This window comes from Ictidomys tridecemlineatus, chromosome 6 (assembly GCF_052094955.1).
Source record: "Ictidomys tridecemlineatus isolate mIctTri1 chromosome 6, mIctTri1.hap1, whole genome shotgun sequence".
Lineage (NCBI taxonomy): Eukaryota > Metazoa > Chordata > Mammalia > Rodentia > Sciuridae > Ictidomys > Ictidomys tridecemlineatus.
In genome coordinates, this window is record NC_135482.1 from 36,516,562 (window position 1) to 36,529,651 (window position 13,090).

The following is a 13,090-nucleotide window of genomic DNA, read 5'->3' on the forward strand; positions in this document are numbered from 1 at the left end:
AACTACCTCAATCTAAAGTTCATCCAAAAACTGAGGCAGCAGTAAGAGGGAGGAGGACAAATAATTTGTTTCCAAAAAGCAGGGAAAGGAAAATACATAAAGAAGAATGCAGAGAAGTGAGTTGAAGAAGGATGGCAACCACTAGAGATTATGTCAAATCAATGGAAGATATGCAATGTTTGAGCCATGCTAGATACAGGTCTTGGGGATTTATCTCCCTTAAAATAGAAAGACTATGACTTTAATATAAAATAACGTCAAATGTAAGCATATTAAATATTTTTAAGATGTATCTTTCTTATATTTTTTAATTTGTTTAAATATTTATTTTTTTTAGTTGTAATTGGACACAATACCTTTATTCCATTCAATTATTTTTATGTGGTGCTGAGGATGCGACCCAGAGCCCCCACACATGCCAGGTGAGTACTCGACCACTGAGCCACAATCCCAGCCCCTCTTTCTTATATTTCTATGAGAGTATGATATTGCCATCCCAACTTTTTTTTAACTTGACACAGATTATATTCATGCATCTCAATTTCAGACTAATGGGATGTTTTTAGATATATCAATGCTTAAAAAAATTTTTTAAATATGAATTTAAATTATATAGTCAAATTTTATTTTAAATTAAAATTTAATAATGTTTAATAAAATAATTAACAGACAATGACTCATAAAACTACTTAAAAACATAAATTGCCGGAGGCGGTGGTGCACAGCTGTAATCCCAGCAGCTCGTGAAGCTGAGGCAGGAGAACCACAAGTTCAAGCCAGCCTCAGCAATGGTGAGATGCTAAGCAACTCAGTGAGACCTTGTCTCTAAATAAAATACAAAATGGGGCTGGGGATATGGCTCAAGTACACCTGAGTTCAATCTCTGGTACCAAAAAAAAAATCATAAAAATTATAAGCAATCAGATTGAATCTTCAACCATGAATAGATAAACAAACCAGTACATTCACACAACAAAATACTATTCAGCACTATAAAGGAACAAACTATTAATTCACACAGTACAGATGAATCTTAACATATTTTTGTCAAGTCAAAGAAGCCAAACTCTAAAAGCTACCAATTAAACAATTCTATTCATATTATATCTGGGAAAGAAAGAACCATAGCCATGGAAAATAGAATGGTGCTTACCCAGGACTTTGCAGGTAGTAAGGGGTAAGGGTTGACAAGACATAGAACTGTGATGGTGGATCCAGCCTCCATGCATTGGTCAAAATCCACAGAACCATAGAGTAATTTAATAATATTTTATTATAATTTTACTGCGTGTAAACTTATGAAGATATTCAGAGTGGGTAGCACCATATAGAAAATAGATTGTAACAAATGAACCTAATTGCATTACAAACAAATCACAAAGCCAAACTGAAGGGAGAGGGAAGAAAGCAGCTGACTTAAGTAACCTTGGAAAACAGATACTGTAAGGTAAAGTCAAAAAATAACCATACACAAGCACTGCACCTTGGTTAGTGAAGTTCTTCTTCACAGGAGATGATTAGTAATTTTGAAAATACAACCTAGTTTTTAAAGGAAAACATCAATCATTTTTATTTCCAAACATCAACAAGTGAATGTAATTTCACTTCCTGTATCGTTATTAAAGATTTGGTTGACTGACCTTCCACTGTGGCCCAACTTTGATGTGGATAGTTGTCTTCTTATCCCAAAGAATAGTGATGTCTTTCTCTGGGAAATACACCACTGTGTAGTGCCCAGCCTTCCAGAGCTGATATCTAGGTTTACTTTCCAGAAAAAAACCTGATCGCTTCTTCCAAAGAGAGGGAGAGAGAGAAAAAGAAGTAAAAACAGTATCATGTTATCTGACCAAACTGTAACAAGTTAATTAAGTTAAGATCTGCCAATAACTAGCTATGTACTAGTGTTGTTGCTAGGTCATGTCTCTTCTGATTCTGTAAGAAAAGAAAAACTAACTGCATAAAATAGGAAATATTTAAGAGTGATAATCAGACACAAACTAATAGATGGTTCAACATGGATAAATCAACAAAAATAAAAGGTATTTCAGCTATAGGGTACGACCACAGAGGACTTTAAGGGAAGACCCTGCTGAGTTGGAGACCCTACATTAGTAATGAATAAATGGCTGAGAACTAAAACCATAAGACCTTGCCTGCAAAGAAGAGAAATTTGGTCTTGCTCACATTTGTGAGTAGTTAAGGACAGCATGAAGATAGTCTACTGACATTCTCAAGTATGTTTTGAAAAACAAAATTATTGTTTTTTTGAAAAACAAATTTTTTCAAATTTGTCTTTGAAAAGCAAAATTATTGATTCACAATCCAGTGAAAATTTCTCTATAATATAGAATTTGATAAGAACAAAAGCACACACATACACACACACGTACACATACACACATGCACACATATTACATACATATATTATTTGTGGGGGCAAGGAGACAGGAGAGCACAAATAGTCAAATTAGCATCAAAGGGACTTAAGAAGGCGTTTTGCAGCCATGCATAGAGTAATTTAATAATATTTTATTATAATTTTACTGTGTGTAAACTTATGAAGATATTCAGAGTGTGTAGCACCATATAGAAAATAGATTGTAACAAATGAATCTAATTGCATTACAAACAAATCACATCACCAAACTGAAGGCTGGAAATGAGAATGGAGAAGAAATTATTCCAAATTGAAAAAATGGCTTTTTAAAAGTCTGATTGGCAAGAACATCCAAGATTTGTCCAGAACTAAGAAGAGCATAAAGGGCTGAAGTATGAATTACATGATGAACACAGTCCAAGACCCGTTGTGATCAAGTTATCCATAACAGAGCAAATGTAGTCTATGAAGTCTTTTTAACAGGGCAATGTCAGATCATGTTTGTACATTAAAAGAAAATAATTTACCTACTAAACAGGGTAAAAGTAGTAGGGTAATTATAAATGGGACACATTGGGATATTGACTTAGAATACCTTTAGCATTGAGTAAAAGTATGCAATATTTTTGTAAACAGCAGCTATATCTTAAATATTATTACATTGAATATGACCTTGACAACAACTCATATAATAACTTCAAAAGTGCATGGTTATGTCAATGTAAGCAAAACTAATTTATTCAGAAGCAGAAAGATGGGAAGGAGATATGAAATCTTTTGTTCATTTTTCTTCCCAAAGTAATAACAAAAGCATAGTTTGAGAATACTATATTACAATGGTTTTTAATAAATATTTCAAAGGGCAAACAAAATAAAACCAGTAAAATACATAAAGAGTTTTGAGTCTCCTAGACCAAGTTTGCACTTATAACAGGCATGCATTATGATATTGTTCAGAATACCTACATTGTATATAACCACGCACATTGTTAATTGGCTCCACCTAGCCTCACATCCTTCCACTCCCCAGTCCCTCCCTTCACTGACTAGACTCTAGCCATGCTGACCTTTCTGCACTTCCAATTTGCCCAAGTCCCTACCATCTCAGCTACTATATATCTGATATTCCTCCTGCTAGAAGCTTTCCTCCCAGACCTTGGCATGATTACCTCTTTCCCATCATCTGTGACCCATATGCTTTCTTCTCAGGGAGGCCTCTTTTAATTGCCTGCACAAAACTCTCACTCCCCAAATGGGCTGGATTGGTGAACCTATGGAGAGTGTAATGGTGAGACCCATGCTTAGAAGGGTCACCTCACTTAAGGTTGGATGCTCTGTAGTTGCCATCTTGAAATTCTAATAATTCTACTTTTGAATTTATATTTCATAAGTGAAGTTCAATGGGACAATGAGCATGTACCAGTGTCTGGAGACTGTCACGCCTGCCTTCCAGGTCCTGATGTCCCCCACCTCCTGGAATTGTTTCTTAGCTGCCTGTCTCTCTGCTGCACTCCACCCACAGTACAGAGCCAGAGCAAGCTGAGGGTGGACACACGAGGAGCCAAGTGCCAAGTAGGAGCAACGGGGCAAGGCCATCAGCCTGCAAAGGTCTGCACTCAGCCCGTCAGTCCCTCGAACCCCACTAAGCACAGCATTATGTGATAAATAGAAAAACACGGTGATAACCATAAAAATTTTTTTTTTCTGTGTTGAGCAAAGGTCCTCTCATTTTCATTTTGCACTAAAACCAATACTTTCTATAACTGGCTCTGCCTCCAAGTCATTCTTTGCCATAAAACCTATTTTTATTGTTTTCATTGCATCTTTCAGTACCTTTATATTATCCTATTTGTCTTGGAATGTATTGTCTTCCCCCTACAGGTTGGTTTTAAATCAGTTATCCCCATACAAAAGCACATCTTTTCTATTCGCCTTTAGTGATGAAATGCTTCATTTCATTAGGTAACACAATTTATTTTAAGAAAAATTCTTTTAGGTCAAAAGTGTTTGCTGTACTCCATACTTTTCAGATTACAAGATAATGCTCCTTTTTAGAAGCATAAGGTATTATGAGTTGTCTAAAATATAGACATTCTCACTCCAAATGAGAATTATAGCCATTTAAACAAACTCTACCAATGTTAGAAAGATAAGATAGAAACCTAAATAACTAAAACATTTAAAGTACAATTTGGGGGTTGGGTTTGTGGCTCAGTGGTAGAGTGCTTGCCTAGCATGTGTGAGGCACTGAGTTTGATTCTCAGCACTGCAAGTAAATAAATAAATAAAATAAAGGTCCATCAACAACTAATAAAAATATTTTAAAAAAGAATTGCCATTTAAAAAAATAATAAAATACAGCTTGACTAAATTAATAAGATATTTATATTCTATATATTTGATTAAATTAGAATTGTGCATTTATATTTTTTAAATGAGGGTTTTTTTATATTTCCTGAATGAGCAGTCCATAAAATAAATGGTACTTATTTTCACTTTTGATGTTCAAGAAAAAATATTAGCAGGAGATTTATTATGGTCAAACTATTTTTATGACTCTTCTTAATCTTATGTCATTCTTCAAGACCTACATAAAGGAAATTCATCAACACCTGCATTTGGGTGAAAATTGGAAGTTGAAAGTTAACAAATCTGTAATTACCACTTCAAAAATGTGTCAAACTGTCTTTATAAGAGCATTTACTATTTTCTCCTCCGTTTTTTAAAAACATTCTTGCTCTTAGACAGAACTTTAACCTGTAAATGAATATCCAGCTGATGGTGAAGATAAACTGCTCTAATTACTTCAAAAAGATCTCAACATGACTACAGAAACTGTTTCCCCCAAAGTTTAACTGCTGCCTAGTTGATATCAACATTCCTAACTGAGATGTAAGCTATTTTCCAGGGTAAAGGTTCTCAAATTTAAGTGTGCAAAAGTACTTGGGGTACAATTTAAAATACACTCTCATTTTTAACCTAAGACATCCCAAATACTGAGACAGAACACAGAAACCAGCATTTATAACAAGTGTTCCAGATGACTTTAATGATAAAGATTTCATTAAGCTTAGAGAAAATGTTCTGAAACCTCAGAGGTCACCATTTAAAGGCCTTTCTTCAGACAATTTCTTACCTATAAAATGAAGTTCAAATATCTTATGTCATTCAAGAGCCTCCATAGTCTTCCCCCAGCCTTTGCTGCTATGCCTCCAATACTCCTGCTGATTGGAACACTTCTTCCTGGATCCCTTTGCCACATCCTTCATCCATTATTCCATATGCTATGCTTCCATCAAGCTAAATCACTTGCAGTTATCTAGACATATATTTCATCTTCCAATTCTGCTCCTTAGTGTGACATTCTTCTGTATTGCCATCTTCATCCCTCTCTTTGTCTAGCTAATACCTACTCATCCCTTAGTATTTCATTCAAATCATTACATCCAGAGCATGCTTTCTGAGTATTCAAAGGAGAGAAGGATGAAGAAGAGGAGATCCATTCCTTGAAATCCACTATTTTATATTTTCATTTCAATCCTCATATGAAATTAAGAAATAGATACTATAATCATCCCAAATTTATGGATGAGAAAGAACAGCTTGGAGAAGTTAAGTGAATTTAAGAAGATTGACATAGCTCACATGTGACAGACAGGGGTGCTAAGTAAGTCCTGGCTGACTACAAAGTATATGCCCCTAACATTTACCATAAACATCCTAGGTTGTTTCCGAGATTTCCTCTATTGACCTTTATAGACTTTAGTCCTGGCATATCAAACTTCACACCCTTATTTACTTGAGTGTAAGTTCCTTACAGGCAAGCATAGCAGTATCTTCTCACTGTTGTAGCCTCATTACTTAGCACAGGTTTGGGAATATAGTAGACATTATGAAAGAATGAGTGAATGAGAAAGTGAGGGAATGAAGGAAACTTTCATTCTTTTAATCCAGGCAGGCTCCAAGGAAAAAAGAATAAATGATAGAAACAATGTCACCAGTACTCGCATAGCTCATAGACAACTGGGGAAACAAAAAGTTTCATTAACCGTGATGCATAATCTAACAAGAGTGAGGAGGAGCTCCCTGCAGAAACGAAGACATATTGCACCAGAGTAAGTTAATTGGAAATACAGATCCAGGTGGAAGCAATGGCATTTCATGAATAACCAAAAATGAGTCAAAGAACCTAGAGCATGTGGAGAATTGATGAAAAGCTTCAATTTTTAGAATGTGGGAATGAATAAACATTTCTGTTTTAGGAAAACCACTTTGGATGCAGTATGTGAGGCTGGGTTAGAGAGGAGGAACTAAGACTGGATACCAGGAGTCCAGTTTGGAGGCTTTTGAAGGAATCCAGGTAATAGGTGTTGATGGCTAGGGAAGGAAGAAATGGGGAAAGAATTGGATAATTAAAAAAGTAGAGTATAAACAGAAAAGACAAGGCGTGTGTGAAGCCACACACACAAAAAAAATTACCAAAGAAAGTCTTGATCTCATAACTACTTAGAGAAAGAAGTACCCTAAATTATTTCTTTTCTATTTTAAGTATCTTCAGGGCAAGTTAAAATGATCCTGAGAGAAATAGTTCACTAACCTGTTTGTAAGGAGTATCGTTCAAGTAAATTTCAGTGTCCCCAACTGAAATCAAAACACTTTTAGAACAAACAATATCGTTGTCAAAGCATTTCTTGTTCTGGGCAATGACAGATATATCTGAATCATCCGTGCTCTGTAATGTCAAAAACATTTCATTAATATAAATACACACAATATATAACTTCAGCTATTGAATAAACTATATTAAAGAAGAACAAGATTTATAATATATTGCATTGGAATTGAAAAACAATTTGCTTCTAAAATAAAAATGAAAATTATTTGTATCTAACAATGTGAAAAAATTTATGGAAAAGAAGCTCAATCCTAAACACTTACCTCTAAGCCCTCTGTTAACATTTATTCTAGCAAAACTTCCTTTCCATATAGTCACTATAGCTCAAACTTATCAACAACTGTCATTTTTTTATCAGTAAATATTCAACAAGACAATGAGGCAGTTAGGAAAATCTTAAATATTTTCATTTTAGACAACATGTAAAATAAAGCAGAAAGCTTGGTTTTAGGGAGTTTTCAGGCTGAATGATTATTGACTACAAATTAAAATAGATATAAAACCCTTGGAATCAGTTAGTAAATAAAATAATGCATATTATTTGAGAGTTTGCTTTGAGTGTTATGTATGATACCTTATTTAATTCTTATGATACTTTTTGAATGTGATATTATCTCCATTTTACATATCAGGAAACTGAGGTTAAAAGGGATTAATTGATTGTTCAATGTCTCTTAAAAACTAAAAGGCAGAATTTAAATCCCTAATCTGTTTTGTCTCACTTTTATATTTCTAGTAAAGAAATTAGGGGGCTGGGGATGTGGCTCAAGCGGTAGCACGCTCGCCTGGCATGCATGCGGCCCGGGTTCGATCCTCAGCACCACATACCAACAAAGATGTTGTGTCCGCCAAGAACTAAAAAATAAATGTTAAAAAAAAAATTCTCTCTCTCTCACTCTCTCTCTCCTCTCTCACTCTCTCTTTAAAAAAAAAAAAAAGAAATTAGGAAAGGTCTAGCAATGGTTGAAGAGAAAAGTAAGCTTTAGGCTACCTTTATAGGAAATTATAAGTTTCAAAGAACATCACTTAGCCTTATACACTCTAAATCTAAGGTGTATTTAGATCCTTTCCATAGGCCACCTTTATGAATGGGCTTCTTAGGTTTGGCACACCTCAGAAATTCATTATAAAAATTATACTATATATATTACACATATTTTTTCAATTTTCAATTTTCAATTAGAAATTATAATTACATATACTTGGGTAAAATGTGATGAAATAATATATGTATACAATATGAAATAATTAAATCCGGCAAATTAACATATTCACTAACTAACTCATATATTTAGTTTTCTCAGAAGAAAGTTCATGGTTTTTGTCCAATTTCCAAAGCAGTCCTGATGCCCCTAAAAGTTAAAAACTACTGCCTTGTAGAAATCATTTCGCTTAACTCATGGGAGAATTTCATCAAAAGGAAAGAAAGGAATGTGACATTTCCCTTTGGACTCTGTGTCCAAGTTTCAAAGGCCCACAAACATTTCCTGAGGCTTCATTGTGAGACAGGTAAGTCAGTGTCTAACTTCATGGTGAGAAAACATCATCCAAGGTTTGGAAACTTTTATAAGGTCTTCATGTAAATTCTCCACACTTGGTTGTTCACATCACTAGCAATATGAACATGAAAGCAATATATCTTTTAGTTTGGCAAAAATCCATCCTGACTGATTAGTATCACTACAGCCTAGTGCCTAGAGAAAAGGTTTTTAATGAATGCTGCTGACGGAGTAATTAATATGTCTTTATGTGACCCACTTTTCTTTGATAGGTGCTGAGAGCATTTGCATCTTCTTTGACAATTCTTTTGCAAAGCATTTGCCTAAATTTTGAAAAGCAAAATAATAAGGGTCATTAAGATGATATGACATTGTACTACTAAAAAAAATGCCACATATTTATGCTTTTATGAATAATTTTCAAAGAAGAAAAATATATAATTCAGGGTTTTGTTTTGTTCTTTCTCTCAAGAAGAGTTATTTAGATGGAAGAATGAGCAAAACTGGCTGAAAGGCTTTCCATTGTCATTACCCTTCTATTGCTATTAATTACCGTTTCTTAATGTTAGCTTCATTCTTTATATTAAATCAGGGATGTCAAGAAATAATTTATATTATAGGGTCTGCCTTACAATAGCATGTTCTACTGACAGAAATTTGAAAGAATAGAAATGTCTAAGAGTCATGTTTTTAAAATTTCCATTTCTAATTTATTTCAAGTTAATATTAGGTTTGGAAATAATGCCACAGAGTTGCTAGGCAACATAGTAAGTAATGATTACAAAGTGAAGGGAAAAGGTCAATATCGATGTGTTACATGGGTTCCTCAAAACTCTTGTTCTCTTTTTTCTGAAAACATTAATAGAGAATATTCCTCCAAATGATTTCAAAACTTGAGCTGTCAGCACCTCTCAAGGTGGTATACTATCATACTCCACATCCATCTCTGAACCTGTCATAACCCAACCCCCTTTAAGGATAACTACCCCCAAAAGAAGCCTCTGCTGATAGAGTAGTCTAAGGACAAATAAGTAAATAAAACAGGGTCTAAAACTTCAAGATTTTGTTTGTTTGGTTGGTTGGTTGGTACTAGGGGCACTTTACCCACTGAGCCACATCCCCAGCCCTTTTTTTTAAAATATTTTTTAGTTGTCAAAGGGTCTTTATTTATTTATATGCTGTGCTGAGAATCAAACCCAGTGCCTCACACATGCTAGGTAAGCGCTCTACCACTGAGCCATAACCCCAACTCCTCCCCAGTCCTTTTTCATTTTTGGAAACAGGGTCTCACTGCGTTGCTTAGGGGCCTCACTAAATTGCTGAGGATGGCTTTGAACTTGGCCATCCTCCTGCCTCAGCTCCTCAGCTGTGGGGATTACAGGCGTGCACCACTGTGTCTGGCGTCTTCAAGTTCTTATGAGATCCCCAGCGACTGAGGGCTTTGTGGAGAACAAAAGTGTGGAAAGGTGGAACCTGTGAGACCCATTGTTTTAAGAACTGGAGAAAGGAGCCACCAGAGAAGACTGAGGGAATCAGAGACTAGAATCAGCAAATTTACATCAGAGAAGGCAAGGAAACAGAGATTTCAAGACTAAAAGAAGAAGAAATTTTAAAAATTTCATTGAATTTTGTATTTGCATTTAGGTAATTATTCACTTTTACAGTAATGATTTTACATGAATTTTGTAATTAAATGAAAAACAATTCTCCCCCACCAACCTGACGTTCAAATAAAGGAAGGCCACATCTATTTTCACTCATCACGGTTCCTCCACTTCTCAGTTTAGGACCCAGCCTATAGCAAACACTAAAGAAATACTGTGTAATAACTACTCAATGTATCCAAATTTGAAAGTGATGAAATTAGGAAAGTTTTTAGAGGCTTCAGGAGAGCAGTGAATATTTGCAGTATTACTTGGAGAGAAAATTGAAAAACCTCATCTAGAACAAATGGCATAAAACCTAGCTGTGCAGGGGGCTTGTCATAGATTTCATGGAAGAAGCATTTGGCTCTGAAACCTGGGAGCTGGAATAAATAATTGCTGCCCATTTCTGCTGAAGTCACCAAGTTTCTCTTTCTTTGAGTTCATAGCACAGCTCAAGATGCTGGTGTCTGGGAAACTTGGTGGAGGGTTCTCTCATCTTTTTTTTTTTTTCTCTTAAACCATATCTTACTTCAAGAAATAGTTATGACCTTTTTCCTAAATTTGTTTCAAGACATTAAAAAATAATTTGCTCTATTCTTTGTGCTATTTATAGTCAAAATCAAACAACCTCCATAATAATAAAAGGTCAGAGAACATGCATTTTTGAAATTAGGGTAAGTGGTCTGTCCCTGACCTTGGTTACATTTAAAAACACACAATTCAGAGATAAGAAAAAACCTACTTGAAATGTTTTCTGCACAATCACTATTTGAAAACACCTCTTCAAATGTGAGGTCAAAAAAATATGTTTTTAAAATAAAATTAAATATTAACTTTTTAAGAGTCCATTGGAAAATAAAAGGGAAATACTTTTGAATTTGATAAATAGGGCCCAAAGAAATAAAAGACCAGTTTCACAAGACAAAAAGATGTTATAAGTAACAAAGATAAAGGCCAAATGTTTTCTCTGTTAAGTAGATACTGATCCATAATGGAGGGTGTGTGGGGTATGGGAAGAATGGAGGAACTTTGGATTGAGCAAAGGGAGGGGTGGGTAAGAATTATGGCAGAATAAGACAGACATCATTACCTTAGTTACATGTGTGATTGCACTAGTCATATGATTCCACATCATGTATAACCAGAGAAATGAAAAGTTGTGTTCCATTTATATACAATGAATTGAAATGCATTCTGCTGTCATATATAACTAATTAGAACAAATTTTTTTAAATTAAAAAAAAAAAAGATAAATCCTGGAATTTTTCATCGACACACAAAAAGGAAAGAGAGCAGGCTGAGGAGGAAGAAAGAATTAAATCCACCATTCACAGTGGTGACTCCTGACACTAAGGCAGAGTTAATGAAAGGTGCTGGCCTCTCAAAGGAAATACTGATTCTGCCAGAGGAAGAAAGGCTCCTTCATAGCAGCTCTTGGCATTTGGAGTACGCAAAACCAAAATGCCACCAAAGAAAAATTAAGGCAGAAAATAACTCAAGCACTGTGGGGTTCGATTTGCCATAATCATATTTTAAGACTGTAAAAATTAAGTTGCATTGGCAACGTTGTCTTTGATATGCAGTAACCATGTTTCATGACCAAAGGAAGTGTTTTTTAACTTACCAAGTATGTTTTGGTTAATTTGTCCTGAAACATTTCGGGGCCTGACTCTGGCTTTATTAATTTTAGTGAAATTTCCCATGGATAATAACAAATTGCTAGTATAATTATAATTTATTATGAACAGTAAGAATAGGACTGGACTGTGAGCTGGAAACATCTCTTTGAGGGAGAAGAGGAATTCACATACAGAGAATCCCCTGAGAAAAGACATAGAAAAGAGAGGGGGCTAATGGAGACTTCTAAAGGACCGGCAAAGGCATCCTGACTGTGAGGCAGCTCACTGGACGTCACTAAGGTTCTTAGTAAACAATAACATAGTGGCAGGATGAGTAGTGGGAAGATTTATAGAATAGAAAGATGTATTATTGTAAATCTGAGTCAGAAAGACAGGCTTGCGGTTGAGGGTCAGAGCTATGACTTGTTGACTTGGAACGCATCAGCCTGCAGGTATGGCTAAGATGGTAGGAGTGGACAAACTCGCCAGGCATTAGAGGAAAGGGCAGAGAGCCAAGAATACACAGTTAGTTCCATCAACATTCAATACCCATCACTCTTCCCCAGCTGGGGCTTCCTTCCTTGTGAAATAATGGTTACTAAAGACTTGGTCTTTACCCTGAGGGAGCCAACTCCTTCATCTAGAGATGGGGGCTTATGCAAGAAGAAAAGGCAACAAAAGTCAGAGAGGAAACCAGAAAAGATATTAAAAGACTCAAAGAGCACACACCCAGAAAGTCAAAAGCAGAAGTAACCTAAAGGAGTAGCAAAGGCACATATATATTAAAGAAAATGAGAATTAGATCCAAAGTCAATCTGAAAGTTTTGAGGAGAAATCTGTGTATGCATACAAATCTATAAACTATTAAGTATCTTTTCAAGCTTTTGAGTTTATGATCTATCTACACTTTGGGGAATGAGAAGATTCTAACATGGAATTGCTTGCTAAAATGTGGCTTATTTGAAGAACACAAATAAAGATAGAATGGAATGCATATTTGTTATTTCACCTTCCTCATGCTTCAAAAATAATCAAAACAACACATGTATATACACACACAAAACCGACAGGAAAGTACTTACCATCCTCTCTGTATGACTACCAAATTCATTCCCAGAATGATTTTAAGTTTCTATAAGAAACTTAAAATCATTCCTAAAAGAGATAAGTACTAATAGAGAAATTCAATAGCTTAAAATATATGCAAAAGCTTTGCTTCCATTTAGAAAGTACAGATTTTACTGTTTTTTATTTTTAATATAATTAATACAAAA

The 13,090-nt window shown here is 35.0% G+C and overlaps 1 protein-coding gene across 2 annotated transcripts in view; it reads right to left on the bottom strand.

Annotated features, from left to right (window-relative positions):
• Window positions 1-13,090, bottom strand: part of Otogl (otogelin like) — a 124,283-nt gene that overhangs the window by 55,772 nt on the left and 55,421 nt on the right. The window contains exons 26-27 of one of the 2 annotated variants that reach the window (XM_078053100.1): window positions 6,975-7,109; window positions 1,641-1,790 (exon numbers count right to left, since the gene is read on the bottom strand). In XM_078053100.1, coding sequence (XP_077909226.1) covers window positions 1,641-1,790; window positions 6,975-7,109 — 285 coding nt within the window. The remainder of the gene's footprint in view (window positions 1-1,640; window positions 1,791-6,974; window positions 7,110-13,090) is intronic. The other variant, XM_078053101.1, reaches the window with a different exon arrangement.